The sequence below is a fragment of the Argentina silus genome, assembly GCF_951799395.1.
Source record: "Argentina silus genome assembly, chromosome: 18".
Lineage (NCBI taxonomy): Eukaryota > Metazoa > Chordata > Actinopteri > Argentiniformes > Argentinidae > Argentina > Argentina silus.
This window is the reverse complement of record NC_139672.1, coordinates 11,677,964-11,703,894: the sequence shown is the minus strand read 5'-3', so window position 1 is coordinate 11,703,894 and position 25,931 is coordinate 11,677,964. Positions and strand designations below refer to the sequence as shown.

At 43.4% G+C, this 25,931-nt stretch overlaps 1 protein-coding gene across 5 annotated transcripts in view; it reads left to right on the top strand.

The window, feature by feature from the left end:
• The window catches only part of adgrl2b.1 (adhesion G protein-coupled receptor L2b, tandem duplicate 1), a 71,366-nt gene that overhangs the window by 5,492 nt on the left and 39,943 nt on the right, over positions 1-25,931 (top strand). For 4 of the 5 annotated variants that reach the window (XM_083689526.1, XM_083689530.1, XM_083689529.1 and 1 more), the window contains exons 2-4: positions 7,874-8,087; positions 20,692-20,905; positions 25,040-25,149. In XM_083689526.1, the coding sequence (XP_083545652.1) occupies positions 8,012-8,087; positions 20,692-20,905; positions 25,040-25,149 (400 nt within the window). In that variant the 5' untranslated portion in view covers positions 7,874-8,011. Of the gene's footprint in view, positions 1-2,939; positions 3,042-7,873; positions 8,088-20,691; positions 20,906-25,039; positions 25,150-25,931 lie in introns of those variants that run through there. The other variant, XM_083689527.1, reaches the window with a different exon arrangement.

The window sequence follows — 25,931 nt, the reverse complement described above, 5'->3', positions numbered from 1 at the left end:
GGCTTTGATTGGCAGCTGCTGTCACTCAACCTGAGATACTATGAGAACCACGCACCAAGGAGAATCTATTATCTGGCTACCGAGGACACACTTTCACTCTGCCTTGTCCGTGAGTCCAGCCATCTTGGACACTATCTGTTTGTGTCATAAAGCTTTTTAAGATACATTTGGGAATTTTAAGTGTTGTTATTATTGGACAATACAAACATTTGTCAAACATTTTCTATTTGATCAGGGTTTCCTTTTTATTGTGAAACGTTCCTCTTTGAGATTCTTACAATAAATAATGTAATGATCTTATAATACTCTGATTATTTATTATTAATTGCTATGTCCTGAATTGCCTTGTAAGAAGAGCCCACTGTTTATTTCGGAGATACTTGTCTATTTATGCTGTTTGAAGAGGTACACAACCCAACAGGCATCCTAGCAAACCGACGCAATCCCCCATTTGAAACCAGACAGCCCGAGCTCTCCTCCTTCGTCAGACAAGCGCCAGCCCTGCTCCTTCATTTCCCCCTTCTTCCTTGTGGAGTTGTGGGATGATTTGCTCCATTTCAAAAGCCTCCTGAAGATGAAGAAGGCTGCAGGCTCCGTGCACAGAGAGAGAAGGGAGCCTGTTGTTGATCAGCCAAGCAAATCAGATCTTGATATTTGGAGAGCAGGAGTTGTGATTGCTGATTGCTCCCCCAGTTTTAATTAGGAGAGTCATGAGCAACCTGTCATCTCTCTGCAGAGGGAGTTAAGTATCAAACATGCTTAAAGGGAACAAATAATTACTTTTGTCGGTAGTTAGAGTAACAGATATGGTGGAAATGTTGTTGGTAACGCACCCAATTAAATATTGAATTTTGTGTGTAAACAGGCTCATAATTAGTATAAAATTGTTTGTCGGTGATGTCACATAATAGATGTTATGCTTATTTACAGGCCATATATCACATACTACTGTATCCAGCACGGCCATCATCCTGAAAAGGAAAGAACGACAGAAATATCATGAATAAAACACACACGCAGAAACATGAAAGATGTCTTTGAAGTTTTACATAGGCCTATACGGCATAGGGAACCTTGAACTAAACTAAAAACCCTTAAACAATTGCTTGGAGGTTGTAGTATAGATTGAATTTGCACAGTGCGGGTATGTGTCCTGCGCTTCAGGAACTTTGTCAGGATGTTTTAATTACAGCATTGATCTCGGCTTATAGGGATTTCTCTGTCACTGACAATAGGCCTAGGCGCTAATGCAGCCTAGACACTTCCACCTCTGCATACCACTTTGCGTATCGTTTAGGTGCAAAAAACGAAAGAGACGGCATGGTTGATCTTTCATTCACTCATCTTTATTAAGCGTGGCATCCGTATTTTATGTCTAATGGCTAAATTGGCCTCAGAGGGATTGCTATAGCTAGCTCACTGAGCTAACACATCAGAGAATGCTTGAAGTCAGACTTCGCCCACTCCGACTTCAGCACATCTGTTGGCAAACGCTGCTGCCACCTGGAGTGTCCTCTTACTGAGCACTTTCTTCCTGGCTCTGTGTTGTCACCCACCATTTTAAAATTTTTATCAGCCTGTTAGATAATGCTTCCCGGTGAATTATTGATAGTCTTGTTCGTATGAGTGGGACAGGGGCAGGCTTTTAACTCTCTGTGCTGCTGGGTCTCTTATCCGGTAACTAAGGGACACTACACAAACACCCAAAGGAATGACGTACTAGAGGAGGAAAAAAAAAAACATGAAGACGGGGGGCTGAAAATAAAGTTGAAAAAGAGGGAGAGTCCTCCACTCCAGTATCGACTAAGCCACAGAATAAGGGAAACTTGGCAGCAGAGAAAAGCTTTGAATCCACGGAAGGCTTCTTTTCTGTATTTGAAGCATTGGCTGTTTGTTTGTGTGTTATTTCTTTATTTTGCCTGTGGTTTGTATCGGGGACAGCAAGCACACTGGTTCTCCTTCTTTTTCCTTTTTTTTTTTTTTTTTTGTTGCATTTGACAGAAGATTTGAATACATTTGATCCTCCAGTGTGGGGAATATCCATGAGAAAAAGGTACTGGTTCAAGTATGACCTGGCACTGTCTTGTATGATTCCCTGTGAAAGCAAGGAAGAAATGATCCTAAACAGGTCAAACGGGTCAAACCGGTTCTCATTTCCCCTCGGATATGCAAATGTTGGGTGCAATGTAACATACACATAACCCTCCTCCAGTCCATTTGCTAGCTCTAGTGTAAACTTTCAATAAGTGCCCATACAGGTCCTTGGCATAAGTAGCTCCTTTTGTTTGCTTTTCCATATGATGTGTGTCATGCATATTGTGTGACTTGGTGGGTGGATCAGTGTGTATTGGGGGCATCGTGGGTGGGATGGGAGTTGTCTAGCTACCCTTGAGTGTCTCTGACCTCCTGTGTGTTTATAACAGCATTCATTACCGCTCTCACACACACACACACACACACACACACACACACGCACACACACACGCGCGATTCTGTCGCACTGAGAGTAAATCCGCATGTGTGGTGCAGAGTGTTTGCAGCGGCATGTAAATATATTCCACCTTGGTAGGTGTGAACTTCCCCCTGCCGCACACACCCGGAGGCCATCAAACCATTCCTGTCGTTGTCCTTGAGCCAAGATTTAGAATGTGTTTTTGTACATTTGGTGAAGGATCACAAACATTTGCGCTGCGTATTCCCCTTGTCATGAATTGGAGTGTGAGTGAGGTTGCCAAGCCAACCACAATTTCACTTGTAAATTGTGATTGAGTGTTTTGAGTGAGCAGGGGCTTGTTAGGGTGTGTGCTTGTGTGCATGTGTGCGTGTGTGTGTGTGTGTGTGTGTGTGTGTGTGTGTGTGTGTGTGTGTGTTGTATGAGAGAGAGAGAGCGACTGTGGATAAAGAGCATGTGGGGGAGTGAAAAAAGGCGTGTTGGAGTGGAGGAGTGTGGCTTTCAGTCGGAAGATATGAAGAACAGTGTGTCGTCAATGTATAGCTGCTCTCCACTCCTTTCAGCTGACCTCCCTGTTGAACACATGGCGGTAAGGTCAACCCTATTCATTTTTTCCAGCAAGAGAACCAGAGCTACTGAGCTGAGAGAAGAGAAGCCTATAATATTGCTAAATGAAACTGACATTTAAAGACTTTTTTCCCCCCCTCGAATTTGCAGTCTAGATTACCCAGAATACATTTGGGCTCATTAGGCTCCAATAACCTTTACAAATTGGGCCTGGTTGAGAATTTCAAAGACGTTTCTGGTTTTGAACGGGACTTCGGTGTGCACTTTCCCACATTAAGTTTGAATCAGTGCATGTTGTAATGTCAAGGGAGGTTTCAAAGTTAGTAATTCATTCTAATTGTGATGGGTGTGAATTATTGGGGTAATGATGATTGTGATGATAGGTGACTGAAAGCAGGAGTCTGGCTCGTCTTCACCAGTTCAGTGGCTGGTGTCTGTTTGACAGTAACCGTATCCTTCCACTTGTTAACCCCTTCTACACTTTATCTGCTCTCTCATAACTCTATCTTAAATATGTGTCTTTCCTCTCTATGCCTGGCTAATGTTGCTTGCTTCTAAGCTCCCCGTTGGGTTTTTGAGTCTTCTCCGTTCTAGTCATTGTTCTAAAGGCTACCTCTCCCCACCATCTGTAGTTCACCGTGCTTCCTTGATGTGCCCGATGCCACTCTATCCTATCACTCCCTTCCATCTCTGTTGGCAAAGGGCCTCGATACACTTCAACTGCCGTGGAGCTCCAAACACCAGCTAGCTACCTGTTCTCCCCTGCCTGCCCCCCCACAAGCAAACATGACTGCCATGGTTTGACGTGCACTCGTCTTTAGCATCAGTGCCAGCCTTGCCAGGTGACAAGTGCTCTAGCTGAACCACAGACGGGGAGCCAAGGAAATTACATTATGTCCTCGCGGGGGGGGGGGGGGAAGGGGAAGCAGAGCCCTGACAGGGACTGTCATGACAAAGTGTTCCTCAGGAGCACACAGGACACACACACACATAAAAAAAAAAGAGGTCTGGTTTTCTCAGTTCACGTCGACTCCCGAGTCCTAACTCCCCCTTTTCCAACCCCATCTTCTTCGTGTTTGAAATTCCCTTCTCACATGTTTGCCTTTTTTGTCCTGAATGTAGGGCACGGGGGTGGGGATAGGGGTGGACAGTTCCACAAATGAGTTAGTCAGAGGCTAAGGACGAAGGCATTGTGCCTGCGAGGTCCCCGGGCTCCCAACACACAGGGCCACATCTCCATTTCCCTTGTAAGTTTTGAGCTTACTTACACTAGGACTCCTGCTTCTTTAGTTGGGTTCCAGTCTCACTTGATATGTATATATGCACTCTTTATTTCCCCCCCCCCTCCCTTCCCTGTACTGACAATTGAAAATAAATTAACATTCCTGGGCTTTATTTTTTCCCTTCTCTAAGCCCTGTTGAGAATACTTGGGGGCGAACCCAGGAGGTCAAGCCACACTCACAGGCTGTCAATCGTCCCCTGTGACCCTCCCGCCCCCTCCCTTTCTCCTCCCGCCCATTCTTCTCTCCCTCTTCCATCCATTCAGTTCCTCTCTCTTCTTAGAAAACCCTGGACTCTCTCTCTCTCTCTCTCTCTCTCTCTCTCTCGGCGGCTATTCTTTCGCCGGCCGCCTCTCCAGCTTGAGGGAGGCAGCTACAAGCTTTGTCAAAGAAGCCTCACATTCATTCAGCCTGCTGTCGCAAAACAGCCCCATATTTCATGCAAAGACATGTGGGCTGTCTCTCTCCCATCCATTTATTCTAATTACATTTTAATTGCCTCGCCTTCCCCTTTTTAAATGCTTGCTTATTTCTTCTATCATTCCTCTGATAACATGAAAAATTAGCTTACACTTTGTGGTTCTTTTTCCATCCTCTGGACCGATGATAGATTTGTCTCCTTGGTTTCTTGCTGTCTATGAGTGGGGAGGGGGGGGGGTGGCTGGAGAAAAACAGATGTTTCTAATGTTTGCGTGTCATTTTTCATTCGCTTTGACGGATTTTCGTGTCAAGGATGATATACTGTTCATAGAAAGTGCACGCTCAAGGGAGGGATTCATACCTACGTTTCCTCATGGGGATTTTGAGCAGTTAAAGCACAGATGACAAGTTTATAACTTGTAATGATTCCCAAGATTTCAGCGTTATTAAACATTAAAGCCATTAGATTTAATGTACCTGACGGCAGTAAGTCATTACTGTGTACACTATTTCATATCTGCCATCGGTGGAGCATAATTTGAACATTATTGGTCAGAGTAAAACGTATACTCAATTCTCTCGCTCGAAGGAGCTCTGCTATAGATAATTTCTGCTCACAAATCTCGGAGGGGTTAACTACGCCTTGCTTACCTCTTTAAATAATTTTCTGCTTGAGAACCCCCCCCCCCCCCCCCCCTCACTCACACACACACACACACACACACACACACACACACACACACACACACACACACACACACACACACACACACACACACACAGCACCCCTCCCCTGGCTCTCTCCCTTCCCCGATGTAAAAATTATGATACGTCTGTCAGCACTCGCGAAAAGCGTCTTAATGTTAATCGGCTAATCCTTTTATCTCAAGTCCGACCAAATCCAGTCCAGAAATCCCACCAGACAAAACGGTGTTTAGGGAAGGGGGGGGGGGGTTTGGGGTGATGAGCGTCGGCCAGCTTAAGGGAGAAAGGAAACATGTTACTCAGCGGGGGCGACTGTGCGGGTGGGTCTGAGCAGGGGAGCGGGCCCTGTGGGGTTGAGCCCCCCTACGCCTCAACAGGCCCCTTCGCTCCCTCGGCGTCATGACCGGGATCAGAGACTGAGTCGGCCCAGCATGGCAGGGAAAACCCTCCCACCAACAAGTCTCCACTCTCCACAGGTTATCCACCATTAAGAGTCGTCGTCATCGTCCCCCTCCCCATACCGCCAGGACTGATAATTTGCGATGGGGAAAAAGCGCTAGGAGGGGGAGGGTGTAATCACATGCCGCCTCTGGAGATTTCAATAGAAAACAATCTCTGCCTGGTCCCTGCCCAAAACCAGGCTGGCGGTTACAGTCTTTTTGCTTTTTGTTGCAGTCTTTTTGCTTCCGACACTAGGCCTCCTGTTAGCATGCTAGCTTCAGGTTAGGGATCATTCAAGGCAGCAAATTGTTCACTGCAGTGATGTCTTATCTGATGCGGTGGCGCACCGTGGCTAGATAAACAATTTGAAGACAAACAGAATCCCATGACTTTCCGGGAAATCACTTTGCTTGAACCGATAAATCGTAGATAGCTCCGTGTGCTGTGCTTGCCCGGCTGGCTTCGCATTGTAAAGTTTGGCAAATGTGACCTCAAACCGAGATAGATACCCTTGGCCTGTGTGTGCTCTCTGCTCTCGTCTGCTCCACATGGACCTCCGATTTAGCCTGTTTTAAATGGCAAGTCTCCTGCCAGCCATAGAGCCATTTAAAGAATGCATCCATAATGGGTGATTTAAATTATGACTCTGTATGCTAATGTGGAAGCTCCCGATGTTTTGTGTTTTCTTCTCCTGATGCTGCCAGAAATATCCTAGTGCATTAGCGGGGCCCGGAGAGCGATCAGAGCAGAGTGCTCCGCTGCTCAAATTTAGGTTCATTATAAAATAATCAGGGTAGTTGACAAGCGGCTCTGGAGAGGAGGAGCACAAACTGACTAGAAACTGGAATCATCCATTTTTTTCTTCACTTCAAAGTGCGGAACCCTGTGTATTATGTACAGTAGATGATCTGATGAAGTGTGTGTTCAGATGTCACATGCCGGATGTGACACACTGGGGAATGTGACCTCAGGGGAAAAGGTGTCTGTGTGTCTGTGTGTGCGTGAGTGTGTGTGTGCTTGTGCGTGCGAGCACACACGCACGTCTGTATACATATGTGCTTGTGTGCGTCACGCCATCTATCCTCAGTATTTGACTTCGAACAAGTCTTCCCCTCTTGTGTGTCGTGAAAGTAGGGTCTGAGAAAGTAACCTTTGCTGAGGCAGACAAAGGCGTCTGGGCTGTTTGTGTCTGTCCCTCGAGATAAGGAAGGAGACAAAAGTAGCTCACAAAGAATCTGTGTCTCTAATGGTGTCCTGTGTGAACGCGTTGCCTGAGCGACAAGACTTCTCCTGTGGGTTTAGGCTAGGATAGACACTCTGGGGATGGTGGAGGGGGGAGCAGGGGGATGGAGTAGTAGTCAGTGTAAACATTCAGCCAGGACATGAAGAAGATGAGCGTTCAGCATGTAATCAGGCTTCAGAGATGCGCGCTTGCTTAGCCATGCTACCTATGCAAAGTAGTAGTTCAAGGCAGGAGTGAAACATAGCCTACCGGTCAGTTTTAGTGCTGAGAAACTTCACATATTTTTGGCATACCCATTCGTTGGCTTGCATTACATGAATGTTATTGTATTATCATTTGGCTATCCAAAGCGATGCATTCATCATTATAAAAAAGATCTATAGCGCTCCTTAGTGCAGCGTGGTTGTAGTAATCTGTTGCTAAAGGAGCTTCTCTGCTCTGCCACAGTGTCATGTAGGGGATGGGAGGGATTGTCCATGATGGCCAGGAGTTTGGTCCTCATCCTCCTATTGGCCACCTCCTCCACAGTGTCCAGGGTAACACTGAGGACAGAACCAGCTTTCCTAATAAGCTTGTTCAGCCTCTTGGTGTCACCTTCTTTGACGAAAGTATTCACAGTCTGCATCGTACGGTTGATGTGTGTGGCAATGCATCTCTCTTTTCAAACCCACCTTGAATGGTAATGGTGATGACATATTTTTTATTATATTGAATATTTTCTATATTCCCAACTCTCATACCTCCCTCTCTCCATGTCCTTGCAGATGAGAAGATGACTGTTGAGGCATCTCCGAGAACCACGGATCGTTGACCTTTCCCAGCCCGCGCCTTTGTCTGTAAAACATCCCAGCCAATACCATTACCTAGCAGGCAACAGGAGAGACATATCCTCACTGAGCACAATGGCCTCTGTAGTGTGGAGGTGTCCACTGTTCCACTGCTTACTGCTCTCTCTCATTCTCCTCCACTATTCAGAAGGTAAGTCCTTGTGGCTAGATGTGTGTTTGTGCGTGTGTGTCCTCTATGTTCCTGTTTTACTGCTATGAATCTATTGTCAATTTGTTCCGTTTCGCAATGTAGTAAATTCTCTTCAAATGTTTTGTCCTTGAAAGTACATAATCGCACTGGAACAGGTTATATACCTGAATTTCTCTTGAGTGCATTCAGCCTTTAGTGCTTCCTAGACAATGCGTATTTTATATGCATCTTGATTGGTTGATTCTGTGCGGTCCTTGCACCTGGTTCCATCTGACAAGGGAGTTGGCATTTTTCCCAAGAGAAGAGTTTGGAAAGAATTACCGGTGTTTTATATGCTCCCCGAAAGACATCCCAGGGCTTTCTTCTTATTCATTTCCATTCCCCTGCTTTTGATTAGTATGTTAGGTTGTAATTACAAGCTTTGTCGCAAAATACTCTCTCTCTGTTATATACACGTCAGAAGCATTGATGTTGGTATGTCTGCTTAATGACAATCATTACATTTCTGTCCTTTTTTCGCTTTCATTGTATACTGGAACAAGGTAGACACAAATCACACGCTGGTATGCAAAGCATTGATTACAGCTAACCGTCAAAGAATATTGCACCCAGAGGTTTTTTTTTTTTTTTAAATTAGGTTTTTGTTTTGTTTTTCTGTTTTTATTTCACACTCTCATAGATTTCCCTGTCTCTGGGTTTGATTAGGATCTGCCTGTGGAATGTGATTGGTTAACAAAGACAGATTGGAACAAAAACAGTCATGACACTCTGACAGAGATGCACTTCTCTTTGTAGATTAGCAATCGTAGATGAAATGAAAGAACTCTGAAATCACTCTGAGTCCGCCTCTGAAAAATAAATGCTTCAGGAGCGTTTGATGAATGGGGAGGTCTGATTTGGGTTCAGAAACAGTCTGGGCTGAACGGTCCTAGTGATCCTATTTTTTGTGTGTGTGTGTGTGTGGGGGGGGGGGGGGGGGGGGTGCTTTGGTATGCAGAAAGTCAAGGTTTTGGGTTTCACTTGACGTGAGGGCTCTCGGTTCCATGAATGCATATTTGCCCCATCCGTCAATGGAGGAATGTGTGTGTTTTTTTTCTGAGAAACAATGTCTGATCCCATCCAACTGCCACTCACCTTCAACCCCCCCCCTCCAAACCCCATACACCTTCCCCCCACCCTACCCACTCACACACTCCCACTCCCACTCCCACTCCCAACCACCCCTAAGGACATGCATGTTTTGCAATACAAACCATATTTCCATGACTGTTCTACAAAAAGACCGCAGTCGATAATTACCCTCTCTGCTCCTGATCACGACGTGATCTTTTACACCCAAAAAAACATTCCTTGTGCTTTGAAATACCTCTAACATATATAAGCCTTAAACCTCTGTTGTCCTTTAATTAACAGATTTTCTTAATTAACAGATTTCGAAAGGAAAATGATTTTCATGAAGCAGCAAAGACAGTTTGTACCTTGTTAACGCAGAAGTTATTTCTGGACAAAAACAATAAAAATGTTACAGTAATGGCTGTCACACTCTTATTAACATAATACTGTATGCGTTAATTGGGTGCATAGAGATGGTCAACTTGGGGTGCTATGCACATAATTTACGTGTATACTTAACTATACAGTACTGTACAGTACTACCACTCATTTGACACCACTTATTCAAATCGTTATTAGACATGTTCACATTTCATGGACTTATGTAAATCGTGTTTTCAACTTCCAACAGCCTTCACTGTTTTTGACCTCCCAGCCTGAAGATGCGATGATATAAGTTGACAAGAAGATTCAGAGCAAGCAATTACAAAGGTGGGGTCGGGACTCAGGCTCGTACCCGCCAAGTTATGATCCTCAAAGAGAAGGAGCCCAGATTTGGGTGTATTATGCCTTGCGGTTTGTTTTTGTGTCGACATTTAGACATCTGTTGTGTGGTAATGCCAGGAGGAGAATGGACACCTCAACCAAAACTCCCACAACATGTACTTAGAAGAAAGATGAAAGGGCCGAAGTCGTTTGTCTTCAGTATCTGTGTCGTCTTTGTGTAGACAGGAATCACTAGAATTTAGGAGACACTGTTTGTTTTGTTCCCAACAAGTGTTTGGATTGCAGGCAGTAGGTTTTAGATGTGGTTTCAGCACGAGGTGTGCGTATTTGCCAAGCTTATTAAACTGCTGAGGAGGAGGTGTTAATGTTTTTCTTTTTTGGGAGGGTTAATTGGCATGTTTCCACTGAATTAAATACACAGTAGCATAGTTGTTTTGAAGATGGACGCTTATTTACTAATTTACTGTGCCTTCATTTTCTTTTTTAGAATTTTTGCGTAAATGTCCCATTGACGTCAATGCATGATTTCTTTGAAAGTTTGAGTTATGTGCGTGTATTGCTTTCGATGAGAGATTGGCCAGAAAGTGATTAAATTCTACCGTACTTGAGTGATTATATTCTCTCAAGATGATTTATAAGGGTCAACTGTAAGTCTCAAATCAACAAGATTGGTCTCATGCCATTTTCATACGTTGATGGACAAGTCTCCCATGTGCCACACTGGCATTTCTAGTCTTGGAGTAAAATGAATGGAGAAATGGCATTGTGCTTCAACTCCACATTGGCCCCCAGCCATAAACGTCCAAGCTGTCATCCGTTGATATGCTTGGTTTGGTGTTTTTCATAATTCATATCTGGATGGTAGGGGTCTATGACGGAGCTATCATGAATGATTAGCTGAGTCACGGGAGAGATTCACACATGACTGGCCAAACTGTGTGTGGCACACACAAAAAAAGATCTGATTTATCAGTCTTTCATTGACATTCTGCCCAAATGGAAGTCTTCCATGAAACTAGACTTGGTTTTATCGTTTGGTCTCTAATCTGGCCATGACGGACAGAGGCGTTAAGAGACATGGGGGGCTATGATGAGAGACAGATCTTAACCATCACTTTCACATGGTTGATTCTTTCATTACAGTGTCTGGCTTGATTCACTATTGACAAATAGTGAGCTACAAGACATTCCTTTCCCACAATCATGTTTATGTTTTAAGATGTGATTTGGCGTTTTCATTTCAGATCTTCTCCACTCTGAAGAATTTCCATTAATAGCAGTATGTCATTTTTTATTAATAACCGATGACTCAAACTACAAAGACAACAGATAAAGCTCTACAATATGAACCCACGACACAGAATTAAAAGGATGCCGACAGCCACATGAATAGCAAGGATCAGTATTTCATTCTGGGAGGAAAACGAAATGCAATATCACCCGCGATGGGGTCACCCTAGATTTAGAGCAATAGCGATTTCCTGAGTGGGTCTTTGGTAAACCAAAAGCAGCAAGAATGTTCCCATACATCACAAGGATTTAGGAGAGCGAGCCTTTGGGAGAGGGCCTACTTTATTGTGTATTTAGATCTGATTGTAAAAACCCCTCTGTTATACGGCCTGATGATGAACAGACACTCAATCTAATGGGTTAGGAGCTACAGTTCCTGACAGTTTGATTTCATTTGTTAAGCATGCCTTAAATCTTTTCTTGCTGGCAGCAACACAACCCCAACTCAATTCACACCCTCACACAGTCTGAAGAGTGTAAACACTGGACCAGATGCCTACCCTCACTTTTTCCATTCAAATGTGTGCTCTGCTCTACATGGACGTTGCTCTGGCAACCCAACTCCAATAATGGACCGGTCCGGATCGCACTATTCCCTGTAGTAATATAGAGGGGTGTTTCATTTGATTGGACACCCTTGCCAGACTGGAAGCTCTAGGTGTCACTTCTTCACAGGGTTTATAGCTGTCTTGACAAATACATGCATTTAATCAGAAGAGGAAACAGAAGGCTTTCAAGTTAAATCAAATGATCAAGGAGAGTATGCTCTGGAACAACATTGTTTTTGTTGTCACAAAACAGCATAAATTATGTATACGACTAAGAGAGTTGAAGGAGTCATTCTCAGTTCGAGTGGTACTATTTTGACAGAGATTAACAGAAGCTAAGAGCACATCTTAGTTTAATTGAACTGAACAATAAACACAATGTAGTGTAAAGTTAACGCTAATCAGTAAGTACGAACAAAGTAAGACCAACAACAAGTAAAACTAGAGATAAGAGGGAGTCACCATGGTGACTCAGAGCGAACAACGCAATCAAAGCATGTTGAATATTGCTTGTCTGTGTACACCTGTGCTTTTTCTCATTGTCAAACGCGGCGTCGTTACCGATTTTCTTCTTCATCTTGACACACATTTTAAGCTTTAATGTGTCCGGGGGAGTTCGCTTTCAAAAACAAACATCCTGTAAAAAGAACATTTTCTTCAGACATTTGTTGTTAAAGAACAAATGCCGTCTCGCTGATATCAAAGGAAAGTAGGCTACAATTACGCTGCTCCGTAGAGGCTGAGTGAAAATTGTCCAGAAATTATCCCCACTTAGAAAAGCATTTGTCTCTGACATTTACTTTTTTCCACTCTGCAGACAAATGTCATCAAAGGAGTTGATAAAAATTGTGGTGTACTTATATATGATTAAAATCATTCAAACTAATTGTGTGTGTGTCTGTGTGCGTGCACATGTGCACATGTGCGTCTTTGCCAGAGAGAGAAAGGGTGAAAGAGTGTTTGTATGTCTCCACAGAGCGTAGAGGTTCTGTCTCCACTGAGTGTGTACAGCGATGTGTTTGTGTGCTTCTATCCATCCGATAGCTTTGTGTTGAGAGAGAGAGAGAGAGAGAGTGTGAATGCAGCTCTGTAGCATTACTAATACTGTATTAGTAATTGTAATCCCCTCAGGCTGGGGGAGTGTGCGCCATGGAGCATGACCACACTGTTTTGTCCAGGAATTAAATGTCACCTCGGGGTGGGTCACCTGGCAAACAAAAGGCCGCCGGGGCGATTTGCAGGTAGAAAACAGCCTGAGATAAGGAAGCCTTCTCCCGCTGCGCAGGAAATTGAATAAGTGTGCAGCGAGGGGGGGGGGGGGGAGTCTGAAAAACGGGGGATGCACGGGCACAAAGAGCGTTTTTGTTTGCCTTACGTTATCAGCATTGACCTCTTGTAGCATATTCCCCCTTTGAGTGCGCGGGGGCACAATGGGCCTTGTCGAAGAGGAGGGAAGGATGCTGTCTGTCACCAAGGTCTCCCCGTCTGTGAGTCTTATCAGCGGCCCTGCTTGTTGGTCGTATTGACTGGAATGCAGGTGGAAGGGGGGGAGGGTAGAAAGGACGAGGACAGGGGAGGCAAGGTCATCGTGCTCAAGTCAATCACGGTGGTCAGTATTCCGGAGACGTTTCAGTGGAATTTGTCTGGATTCTGTTTTTCATTCACTTCCTTGACAAGCCACTGAAAGGGACACTTGGCACGACTGTATCGGGTTCTAACTGGTGTGTGTGTGTGTGTGTGTGTGTGTCGCCCATGAGTGCGAGTGTGTGCCTATCATCACCTGTCTTTTCATATACCTGTAGTTTCCCGGTGCTGCTCAGTCCCCAGTCAGCGCCACTCTTTTTCAGCCTCATTATTCAGAAGCCATGTTATCCTTGTTCGAGTTGTGGCTCATCCTGACACTTGTCTGTGTGTGTCGTACTGAGGGAGCCTCCTGGGCCAGGCCTGCAATGGAGGAGGTGGGGATGGTGTGTGTGTGTGTGTGTGTGTGTGTGTGTGTGTGTGTGTGTGTGTGTGTTCCAGCAAGCACACACAGATTTGCAGACACCCCCACCACACACACACACACACTCCTAAGGGAAGCACCTGACTTGTTCCAGGAGCCTTTACTTGAGAAAAGCTCCAGCTGGGGTTTAAGTGCAGGGGGGTTAGGAATAGGGCTTTGAGGCAGTTTAAGTAGCACAATCATTCAGGCTAAATCAAGACTGAACTACGCCCTTGCTTGCACACAGAGGAGATGTATTCAATTCCCTCTTTCTGTGTGTTTCATCAACTCTTGTGAACAATATGCTGGTCTTCTTGCAGCGAGTGAACTAATTCTGTCAACATCTGACACAACATCTCCCTTGTGAGTAAACTGTAGGATTTTTATTGTAACTCTTAAATAAAATGGTTTGTACTTTTAGTTGTTTAATTGTTTCACCTCCTTGACAGTATCTTTGTAAATTTGTGAACAGGCATCTGTTTAAATAGACCAAATTAAAAGTTAGATTTTTGGGTAACAATTTATTTTGTAGTCATAGAAACTACACATTTTGTTGAACATTGAAAATAAACTGGTATTAGAAATAGTTACCAAGTATTTTTATATATACATATGGATGGATGGATGGATAGATGGATAGATAGATATATCAGTGGTTATATACTGTAAAATAAAGCATTATACATTTTGTATGTATTTTATGTATATGTTTTAATATTTTTTTTTACAAGGTGTCATCCCTGTCATGAGGAGTCATATTAATGGGTGAACCTCCCCTGACCTTGGAGGATTATATGCATTAGCAATAGTAATGATGCGTTCCCCATCCCCAAGACACTTTCCTTTGATGTGTGCGCAAAAGGTCAAAGGTCAGCTAGTCCGTTGACAGAAGATGACCTCAGTTTTAAACAGGTCTGTTTTCCAGTGCTCACAGGTTCATCTCAGGGGGCCTTTAGTTGGAGTTGTGCCTGCTGGCCTCGTCAAACTAAAATATTCTGTGATAGGTAGGCTGCACCGATTTCTAACAGTGGGATTTAACAATTAGATATTTTGATCCTTTGCTCTTGTTGACAAATACAACAAAAGAGATGCCTCTAAACAACACTTGATGTGAAAATGAGGACACGACTCTTGCGTCACCTTCGTTGATTCGAGGTTTAAGGTTTTAAGGGACTTGCACGTTAGCAAAGCCTGGGGCAAGTTTAGCTGTGAGTTGCAGAGGCAAGAGTTGGGGGGGGGGGTGGGGAATGGCAACCAAGCGTCTGCCGTGACAGGATCTACCTCTTTCTGAATGGACCCACCTGAGCGCTTAAGAGACGCCACTGGCGGGTGGGGGTGTCTGGGTTGACTCTCTCATGCTTTAGCCCCGGCGATATGACAAATCCTTTCCCCTTTAGTTTTCCTCCAGGAGACACGCATCAACATGCAACCCATGTGACGCTCTCCCGCCTGCCCACCCACTGTTTTTCTGAGAAAAACCCCCATGCCATCATCTAGGTCTAGGAGATGAACTGGAGAAAACGCCATGGTCATGAATACAAATTGTGATTTTGGAACCCGAAGCACCACCATTGTACTCTTATGCCATAAGAGGAGGTGGGGGGGATGGGGAGATTACCCAGAGCACAGCTTACAACCACAAATGGACTCGCTTATATCTTGGTTTCTATTTTGGAATGGTGATATCGGAATTGAGAGTGTTTGATAGCAGTTGGCTGGGAAAGCAGGGGTTTTTATCCTTTGGGTTTGCGGTCTTGTCTGACACTGTCTTTAGAAACAATTCCCAGCAAGGTACTACAGTGTCATGGGAGATGGTGCCATTTGTCCTGCTAGATTTTCATTGTGGCATTCTGGTGGTTGAAATGAAATACACCCAGTCCTACTGTGGTCAAGCGTTCACATAGCATTGCCTGTGTTTGACAAGCAGATGTTATTTTGCAAGTCCCAAAGTCTCCTCCCTCATCTTTCACCTCTCTCCCATGTGTTTTAATGTGTGTCCTCACATGAGATTGTACGATGTGTATTTGTCATGTTGTATCACATGTGTCAGTCAACAGTTTTCTGTTGACTGACACATGCAGAGGGACGTGAAAAGAGAATGATTTTCATAATCATATTGAAGTCTGACTTAATTAGTCTGTCAGTTTTTAAATATTTTGAGCACATCCACAGAGCAATTTAAGGTGTTTTATAACATTTTATTCGATAAAAAAAGGGGGTTAATTGCCTTGCCCTTTTTGAAGTCATTGTGAAATTTCTTCATAAAAGTGCTTTATTTCTAAATTAATCTATTGTTTTTTGTAGTCCTTGGCCGGCAATCAACAAGTTCCATTGAGCATATTAGAAATACTGCTGAGAACAACAAAGAGGAAAAGAGAGGCAAAACCTTGTTGCGGCTTTGTTCTCACATGTTAAGTATTCAAATATGCTTTTGATTCCCCCCCCCCCCCCTCCTCCCTTTTTTCTAATTCCCTTTGGAAATCTTGACTTCATCTTTGGAAAACATACTGTATGCTCGCTCGCTCTCTCTCCGGATATTGGATTATAGAGGCATCTACGCAGTTGGAGGAATGCTTGACTCGGAGATCCCCCAATTCTTTCTTCCCAAGACGGCGGCTACCAGTAATATTGGGAATAAAACGACAAAAAAGACAAACAATCTTGAAGGACTCCCACTGGGTCCGCGGTGGGGCCACTCTTAAGCGACTAAAGGCTACACCCTCCTTTATCCTGTGGAGAAAGCGTCTCTGACAAGTCCCCAGTGCAGAACAATGGGGGCCGGCCCTGGGGGGAACAGTCCCATTTGCATGCAGCTGTTTGCTGTTTCCACGACCACAAAGACCAATCAAAGGAGCCTTAATGGAGGATGACAAGCGTCAACCAACGCCGGGGCTCTCTGTCTGTTCTTGCCCTAGCCACTCTGTCTCCCCTCTCCCCCCCCCAAAAAACGACCCAGTTTTTCCAGACTGATCAAACATTCCGCTACTTTCCTTCCCCTCCCGTCTAAAGTCCTCGTAGAGAGGAGTTTGTGGGGTCTAAGGTCATTTAGGATAGGCCTCTTAAGGACAATACAGTCCTGGGAAAATGACAGCCAGGAAGGGGCTAAACATGACTGTATGTGTGTATGTCATGGTCTGGTGATCTTAACTGCTTTCAGTTGCCCAAACGCCAATAGCTTTATATCAAACCCCCCAAATTGTCTTATTTTTTTCCTTCTCCAGGGCTTAAAAGCCTCAGACTATGGGCACTGTGCCACTGGCTGGGTCTGTCTTTGTCAGATGCACCCATCTGAGCCACAGTGCCACTTCCAATTTCAAGGGTGTTGATAGAAAACAAAATATGTATTATGGAGGGGGATTGTTGCCAATGAATTATAGGCTGCCACCCGAAAAAGAAGAAGAGAGACTCCCAGAATGCAACACTTTGTGAGGCTGTATTGGTCCCTGCTTTCCTCTCTTATAGCTCAATAGCAGGCTTACGGCGATGGTCGGGGGGAGTAATCTGAAAACCCCCCCCACCCCTCCCAGTCACTCACTGACCAGAATGCATGATAAGGCGTTGTGTCAACAAGGCCAGAAGTAAGAGGATAGCAGCCAATTATAGCAGTTGCCATGGCGATCCGATTGAGCATTCCATATAATATATTATTTACTCGGCTTGGATGCAGCCCTAGTGTGACCTAATGTTAGTCTGAAGGAGTGCTAAAGAGAGAGTACCACACAGAGTGTGGTATGGATTTTTATTCCCGTAGTTTTTTTTCCCCCTTGACATCATTCTGAACTGCAGCTGGTGTCCCCCTGTTGCGGTCCCCGATTGCTGCAAAGTTTGAGCTCAAGCACTGCTTGAGATGAAACGCTTTTTCACACTTACACAAGTCATTGACGTTCATGCATACAAACAACTTTTTTTTTTTCCTCCCCCCCCCCCCCCCCCCCCCGCAAACCACTCTGGTCCGCTCTGGTCCACTCTGAATCGCTGGGATATTCCAAAAAGTGGTGGCATTGTAACTGGACTATTTTACATCAGCTTGATCTTAATTAACATGTCTTTCAACACAAAGCATTTTTTGTGTTCTTTTCGCCATTGAAAAGCAAAGTAATCTCTCAAAAAACATGTATACTTTTCTAAAGGATTTGTCATGATATGTCCAATTACCCAAGGTAAGACAGTCATTAATGAGACTTGGGCTATCTGAAGCAGAGGCACCCGGGGTAATTTGTCCTTGTGGCCGCCCAGTACAGTCAAGATACTCTTCCCTAATTGATATACTGTTGCCCTATGACCAGAGAAATCCATACAGTGCCGGGGAAGGGGGAGGCTAGGTGAGCCCCAGGCTTAATCAATTGCTAGGCCTCTCCGTTGACAGCTGTGTGCTAATATCAGGCCATAGTTGTCTGATAGATGGCCATTGCTGGTGGTAGTGGACAGCACTGGGAGGGAGGGATGGTTACAGTGAGGGGGTACAGTCCAAGGGAGGTTTCTCCATTCAGACCTTTAAAACCCCTTGAAAGACATTCTTTCTGTCTGCTTTTCTCTAGCCAGTGTGATAAACCTGTCACTCCCTGCATGAGGAATGGCTGCTGAGCCGTTCATTAGTCTTTGTGGTGGATCTGGGCTTGCGGTCTGTGTTTTATCATTCACTATTTTAGACAGGTTTTTTCTGGAAGGTATGGGCAATTATGGTAGTTATGGTCAAGATGAAATGAACCTACAACCCTCCACTTGGTATGGCTGCACTATACTAGCATCACAATATGGCAAACATTCTTGCTATGAATAAAATACCGGCCAATTTAAAAAGTTGGAATGGGTTTGTAAAGTGTTTATAATTACTTTATTGACAATTAAATATTAGTTTCTCAGAATTAGCAGGCCTATTGAATGGCTTATTTTGGTCAGGCCTTGCAAAAAAAGGGTTTCTTTGGGCATCTTATGTTTGTAATTGAGTTTCTATCACCCTTCGTAATGGGTTCGAATAACCCATTGTTATGTGGAATTAGTAAGCCTGTTCCCTTTGGGAATTTGTCTGGTGTCTCCTGTCCCTAGTCCACTTCAATTCTTATCTCTCGGTTCCACTGGTGTTGGTATCCTTGTTTGTATTCATTTAAGTTGCAAACACTTGTCAGTGTTTGTGTGTGTGACATTTAGGGCCTATGCAAACCCGACACCGACTATTCTCTCATTCTAATAAAGCAAGGGGCCACAAGCTAAAATGACAAGCAGACGTGTGAGGTCGGGGGGGGGGCTTTCAGGGTAGGAGTTTGGAGCCCAAATCACTTCAACTCAGAGCAGTTCAAACAATGCTAATTGCGTCAGGCCCCGGCTGTCAAAAAGTGTATGGGTAATTAGTGCGAGGGTGCAAAGAGAAGCGCGGGTTGGTTAGCGGTAGTACACGACAACGCTTGGGAGCCGAAGGGAGCAGGGAAAAGGTAACGGGCTGAAAGGAGGACTAATTAGAGAAGTGCAGCACAAAAAAACACAAATGGCAGCTGCCCCCCCCAGGGACGCACACTGTTGCTGCGAAAAACGGTGATTATTGACAGTTCATGCAGTGCTCTGCCTCACACTTCTTTAACCAAGCTCATTTGCATTTTTTTTTTGCTCTTGGGCTTAATCAATGTCTCAGCATACATGGCACCTTAAGTGTGTGTTTCTATATTTTAATCCTATTATTTTATTCTTTCTTACTTTCTTTGTTCTCTTTCTTTCTTCCTCATTTCATTCTCTCTTTCTTGATTTCTTTCTTTCTGTCTGCTGTGTCTACTTTTTTCTTTCTTTCTTTCTTTCTTTCTTTCTTTCTTTCTTTCTTTCTTTCTTTGTCCTCAAATTTGTTTTCTTGCTCCCTCTTGGTATCTCTTTATCTGTTATTCCAAGTATTTATGGCATGACATTTTATTGCTGAAGTACCTTTTCAATAGAATTTGTTGAGGTGGAACAAAATTGAACGAAATAGTTAATTCTCCCCAAAGCACGGCTATTTGGCTGCACTCACATCTGCTGAGCTCTGTGTATAGATTTTTCCTCCTGTGTGGACTCCAGACAGTCCCCTCTTCGATCGTCGACACTGTAAAATGGATTAAATTACACTCCTTGCTGCTGAGATTCTGGCTTTTCCCCCCTTCTTGCTTTCCTGATAGAAAAACAGAGCAAGTAAACCAAAAAAACAAACAAGTCTACAGTAAACATGTTGTTCCCCACAAATTATGTAGTGCCCCCTTTGTGTGAATTGGTGACAATCAGTCAGTCAGTGTTATTTCGGAATTACAGTTGTTTACTATAGTCCCCCTTGGGCCAATCAATGTAATTTTGTAAATGCCGGATCTCTATGGAATGACGTATCATTCACCCAAGTTTCGTTAAAATTGCCCCAGTGGTGTCTGAGATATTGTGTGTGATCTACAAACATAGAAATATACCAACAGAGAGACAGATCCACAGTTCCCTCCATGATTTCATTGTGGAGGACAATGAGGGAGCTTTATCCATTGTAAAACTAGCCATTTTCAGTCAAGCGGTGTTTACCTTTGTTGCTGCAGGAGGAAGGAGAGTGGAAGATTATGTCTTCCACTGTAGTCCGCGTTAAGGCGCCTTTTTATTTGCTCTGCTGGTTGTTATAAGGTTACCTCAGGTCTCCCATGACTTAGATTTGATCTGCGCCAACACCATAGACAAAATGGAGAAATGTAATTGTATTGTCTTCTCCCTCTTCCTTTTTGTATGTTTTCACTCGTTTTTTAACCTGAACAAGTCGTCTGCTGCTTGCCTGTTTAACCGATTCCTTTGGATTCTCTGCCCTCTGTACCTCCTAAGATATCGAATGACTTAATGTAATTTTGTACTTTTCACCCTTTGATGAGGTTTTTGGCTTTTGGCCTGTGTGACTGCAGTTTTGCACAGAATTGTAATAAAACTCTCTCTCTCTCTTTGTCTCTCTCTCGCTCAGGATTCAGCCGTGCGGCATTGCCGTTTGGCCTGGTCAGAAGAGAGCTCTCATGCGAGGGCTACGCCATTGATCTGCGCTGCCCGGGGGCAGATGTCATCATGATCGAGACGGCCAACTACGGACGAACCGACGACAAGATCTGTGATGCCGACCCCTTCCAGATGGAAAACGTCAACTGCTACCTCCCAGACGCCTACAAGATTATATCACAAAGGTACAAGTGCAGGGAGATCTCATTTCATCAACATAACTGGGAGTTTGAGATGTGTGGTATGTGACTGTGGTTAATGCGTTAATTATTATTTTTTGTAATGCACCCATATGCGATTTCAGATTGTTCAAATGAAAAGCGCTTTACAAATACAGTTTATTATTGTTGTTATTATTATTATTATTATTATTATTATTATTATTATTATTAATGCTGAGTTTATTTTTGTGTTTTTCTACACACACACAACCTGCGTATGAAAACAAGGTAGCAGACTAAGTCTTGTCACTTGTCACCTTTTTCAACCATCCAAAACCACACCTCCATGCATTCAAATGCATTTTTTCTTTCAGTAACCGGGTGTCTTTGGGGTATTGTGAATTTCTGAGAGCTAGACTCTCTTGGTAAAGTAAACTGACAGGAGGATTATAGCAATCCTAGACCAGACACTCTAGTCTATTTTGCAGCTGCAGAGTCAGCCCAGCTCAAAGAGACTCAAGTCACACGAAGCGCCATGTTAATCCTCTGTTTGGTACGTTTGGCTGTCTTTGTTCAAACACTCATACCGCATTGAAATGGCACAGCCTCATGCCCTGAGCAATGACCCCTTATAATTCCATTCATATTAGTGACACTCTCCCAGGACATTCTGCTACTGTACTGTAGCCAGACTGCATGCATCGCTGTGTATTTAAAGGACCCAGCACCTCTACCGAAATACAGGCTTGTCCTGACCTGCCCTAGCTCGAGAGCGACTGTAATCATCATCATCATCATCATCGTCATCACCACCACCATTATCATTAGCCATTTTCATTTCCACCATCATCATAATCATCATCATCATCACCGTGATCTTCATCATCTTTATCATCCTCAGCAGCTTTGCAGTCTCATCCACATCCATATGTAATCCCCGTGAGCAGTTCCACTGTAGAATAGCTAATCAAGACTTCCCCTATTACCACGCTCCACGCTACATTTACAGCGCCGTCTCAGCATGCGCAACAGACGGAGACGAGAGACTCTCCGCCTCCTCTCCGGTTTGTCTGCGAGGGGTTCGGTCAAAAGCTGGCGCAGACGTGTTGACAGTCTCTTTCCCAGTCACATCAAACACACACGAAACCACACTTCTGACTAATCTGCAACAAAGACTGGGGAGAACTGGAGGTGTGAGAGGAGAGCCCAGAGCCTGTACCAACCCTAGTTAGCTTGTGCGTTATTCTAATGTACTAGATCAGAGGAAATGTATCCTGACAATAATTAGCATTGGTGCAATAACCTGAGGTGTTTCAACAGTCTCGAGCCTTAGTGAAGCCCGATGAGTCTCAAGTCCGCCGCATGCTGAAACAATGGGGATAAATGTGTTGCATAAGAAGAGACCAATGCCATTATTGCCAATATCAGAGGGTTACTACGACAACAATGAAGAGGGAACATCAGCAGTTGGTCATAAACACGATTAAATAACGCTGTTAACAAGACAGGCAAAGTCGGTGTTTGTTTTGGAGAAGTGACAGTTCATGAATATAACTACATATGAGTCATCTTATTTAATGAGCTTAATTCAGTAATTTCTAGTGTCATTGGGGTGTCATTGGAAAACATGAGACGCTAGCCGATTAATTGCTCTGATTTGGAACGGGAAGTTCTGGAGGGCTTTTTTCCAGCCTTCCCCAGTGCTATCTCTCTCCCCTCAGACTAAGGCAGGGTAATCACCCCAGGCGTGGGATAATGAAATTGTTCTTAATTAATAATTTCAGACCGAGGACTGAGTGTAGCCAGCCACAGAACCAGCCACTGCAATTCCTCCCAGACAACCTCATGTTATTTGGTCATGTGACTCTGATGGCGGTGACGATGATGGTGATGATGATCTATCGGCCGCTGTTGTAGTTGATGCAAGAGACAAGCAACTGGAGATGAGATTGTGGGGAAAGATACAATTTATTTGGTAAAACTAATTGTTCATTATTTCAATGGTAGTAAGCAGGCTGTAAGTGACAGGAAATGACTAATTAATTAATGTTTAATGTCGCATTTTACCCACATGTACACACTGTAGTTGTTTTGCATATTATGCTTAAATGTCATATTATGTTGTTAGTTTTATTATGGTAGGTCTGATAACAATAATAATTTCTATATGTTTGATAACAACAGAATTTGTCACATTACTAGATGTCCTTGTTCCTTTTGAGGGGAAAGACGTTATGCTTTAGCAATGATTCTGGTATGGATCTTTGAATGTGACCGTCTCAAATATTTCTCACCAGCCTGCAAATTGTTGAAAGTAATATTTTTTCTTCAGTTACAGATATCTATTTCCCTCTGCGACTGCCTTCTCAATCCTTTCACCTCAAGAGAGTTTGATTGAAGTGGGGCCAATTTCATCCTATATTACACAAAAATCAGTCCCACTCTTTCTCCCTGTCTTACTCACACACAAACACACACACACACACACACACACACGCACACACGCACAAACACACACACACACACACACACACACACACACACACACACACACACACACACACACACACACACACACACACACACACACACACACACACACAGTAGTAGTAGTCATAGTTTTAATTCAATATTGCCACAATACAACTCCAATCATCAGGTTGTTAACTCCATTACCAACAAGTGAACATACTGTATATGGTTTTCATATTTATAGACTGGGTCAGCCAGGTACACACCGCAGCCACCTATTGTGTACGTTTAAAGGGTTGTTCTTGAACATTTTCTTCTATCATTGTTTATTCCTGACTTTAACTCTTAACTGGATCCTCATGTTCTGCGTGTCTGTCATTTCTGAGTCTGCATTCGCTGTCCTACAGAAAGCATTTGTTGGACTGAAATTGGTAGTTATTGCTGGAAAAATCACAGAAAAATGGATCTGATTTATACATATGTACTTTGGGTGGTGCCCCCATTGAGTGTCTCCCCGCTTGCTCCCTGGGCATTTGGTTTGACAAAGACATAAAAAACATACAGGGGAGCTTGTTAAAAAGCTAAGATTCAAGGGAATTTAAATAGGAATAGGAATAGATCTTGCCTTTCCCTGAACAGTAGAAAGCAGATCGTGCAATCAGCCTTCATGCCAGTGCTTGATTATAATATCATCTACCAAAATGCAGCAGCCACTACTCATAAACCTTTGGATACCATCTACAGTAGCATAGCACTCTTCTCGCTCTATCACAGGTGAAAGATTTAATACTCACCATTGCATACTTGAAAAGTTTGGCTGGACCTCGTTAAAGTAGATCTCTTCACTACACCCTTTTTATGTATAAAGCCCTACTGCATAAACTCCCGGCTTACTTCAATCTCTTTATTGAAATTCATAAACATAAATGACCTAACCCGTTCTCAGAGTTTCCTCAGGTCTCCACCAAATTGGGTAAATCCCCTTTTAGTTATGGTGCACCTCACTGCTGGTTGTTCTGGTGCCGCTCGGGCAAATTGTTGATCGAGGACCTCTTTGTTGAAGGATGCGATTGTTTTTCTCGATATATTGTGGCTTTATATGATGTATTGATTTATGTTTTCAACTGTGTTGTATTTTGTGTGTGTTGTTTTGTAATTGTATAGATATTGTGGACAGGGTGCACCTGCAAAAGAGGCCTTGGTCTTATATTATATTGTATTTTCCCCTGTATAAATAAAGGTTAAATAGTAACATTGTAATTACTGTAGTAACAACATTGTATTAACATGCTGTTACTGTACATACTCATGAGGTCATCATATAGCATATGGAGTAGAGAGGTTTATTATCCTTATTCTATTTGTGTAATAACATATACCGAGAAATGACTAATTTCCCAATGTAACAGCTTGTAATTACAGTATTGGGGCAACATACAGTAATGTAACTGCTGTCTTATGTCTATATATGCTTTCCTCCAACAACCAGCCATGGTGCAGTCACAGTATCAAGGCTTTGCTTGGATGAATAAGATTGTCATTGCCTTCATCATAGCAATGCTATAAACCTTTTATGATTTGTTTGGATGATGGAATTAACTATAGATTATTGATGCAGTCCTACCCTAACTTCAAGTTTGAGATGATAGCCTAGTTTTGATCAAATCTCTGGTCTGTCTTTTGCAGGTGCAACAACCGTACCCAGTGTGTGGTTGTGACTGGCTCCGATGTCTTCCCTGACCCCTGCCCTGGCACTTACAAGTACTTAGAGGTCCAGTATGAGTGTGTTCCCTATAGTAAGTATTATACATGTGTTATAAAATGTTATTTATGTGTTATTAATGTGTAATTAGGTGTTTGGATGTGTTATTATGCTTTGCAGTTCTGTATTTGAAAATATAGCTTTTGCTATGATTCTGACTTTTTAATATATAGAGTATGCATAATTTCAAAGTTGTTGCTATTATTTAATCCAGCGAAGATTTGTCTCTGAAATAATCCCTCTTTTTTTCCCTCTTTTTCATTTCCCAAATAACTTTTCTTCCTGTCTTGATCTTTTTCTAGAACCTTATTGTTCCCACTCCTTCAACTCTGCCTTTCTCTTTTTCCCTGCGACTTTCTTGCTCGCTGGTTTCCCTCCTACACGGCTGTGAAGGAACTCACTGCGAGGCTGTTCATCAGTCATTGTTCACTTCCTATTGTATATTTTGGCTCATTAAGAGAATTGTGCCTGTAACATTAGCACCAAGTTATGTTCTGTGTGTGGGCGAAAGACTTTGGAATTGAGTTTTGATTTGTGCCTATAAAGTTTGTGTAAATACCACCCCCAGTGGATACTGCCAAAAATAATAAAAAGTAATCCTGTTTCTCTTAGAGCGTTATCTGATTTAAACTGGATAGTCACCTCAGAAACAGTACAGTGTTTCTCTATGTCAATCAATTTACATGTAGCTCGTAACTGTGGCCTATTTATTGTAATTAAGTCAGTGACTAAAACGGAATGTCTCCATGGCACTCGGCGAGGGAAAGCATGAGCTTCTTACATTTTTCTCAAGTGCATGAAATACACGAGTTGGTC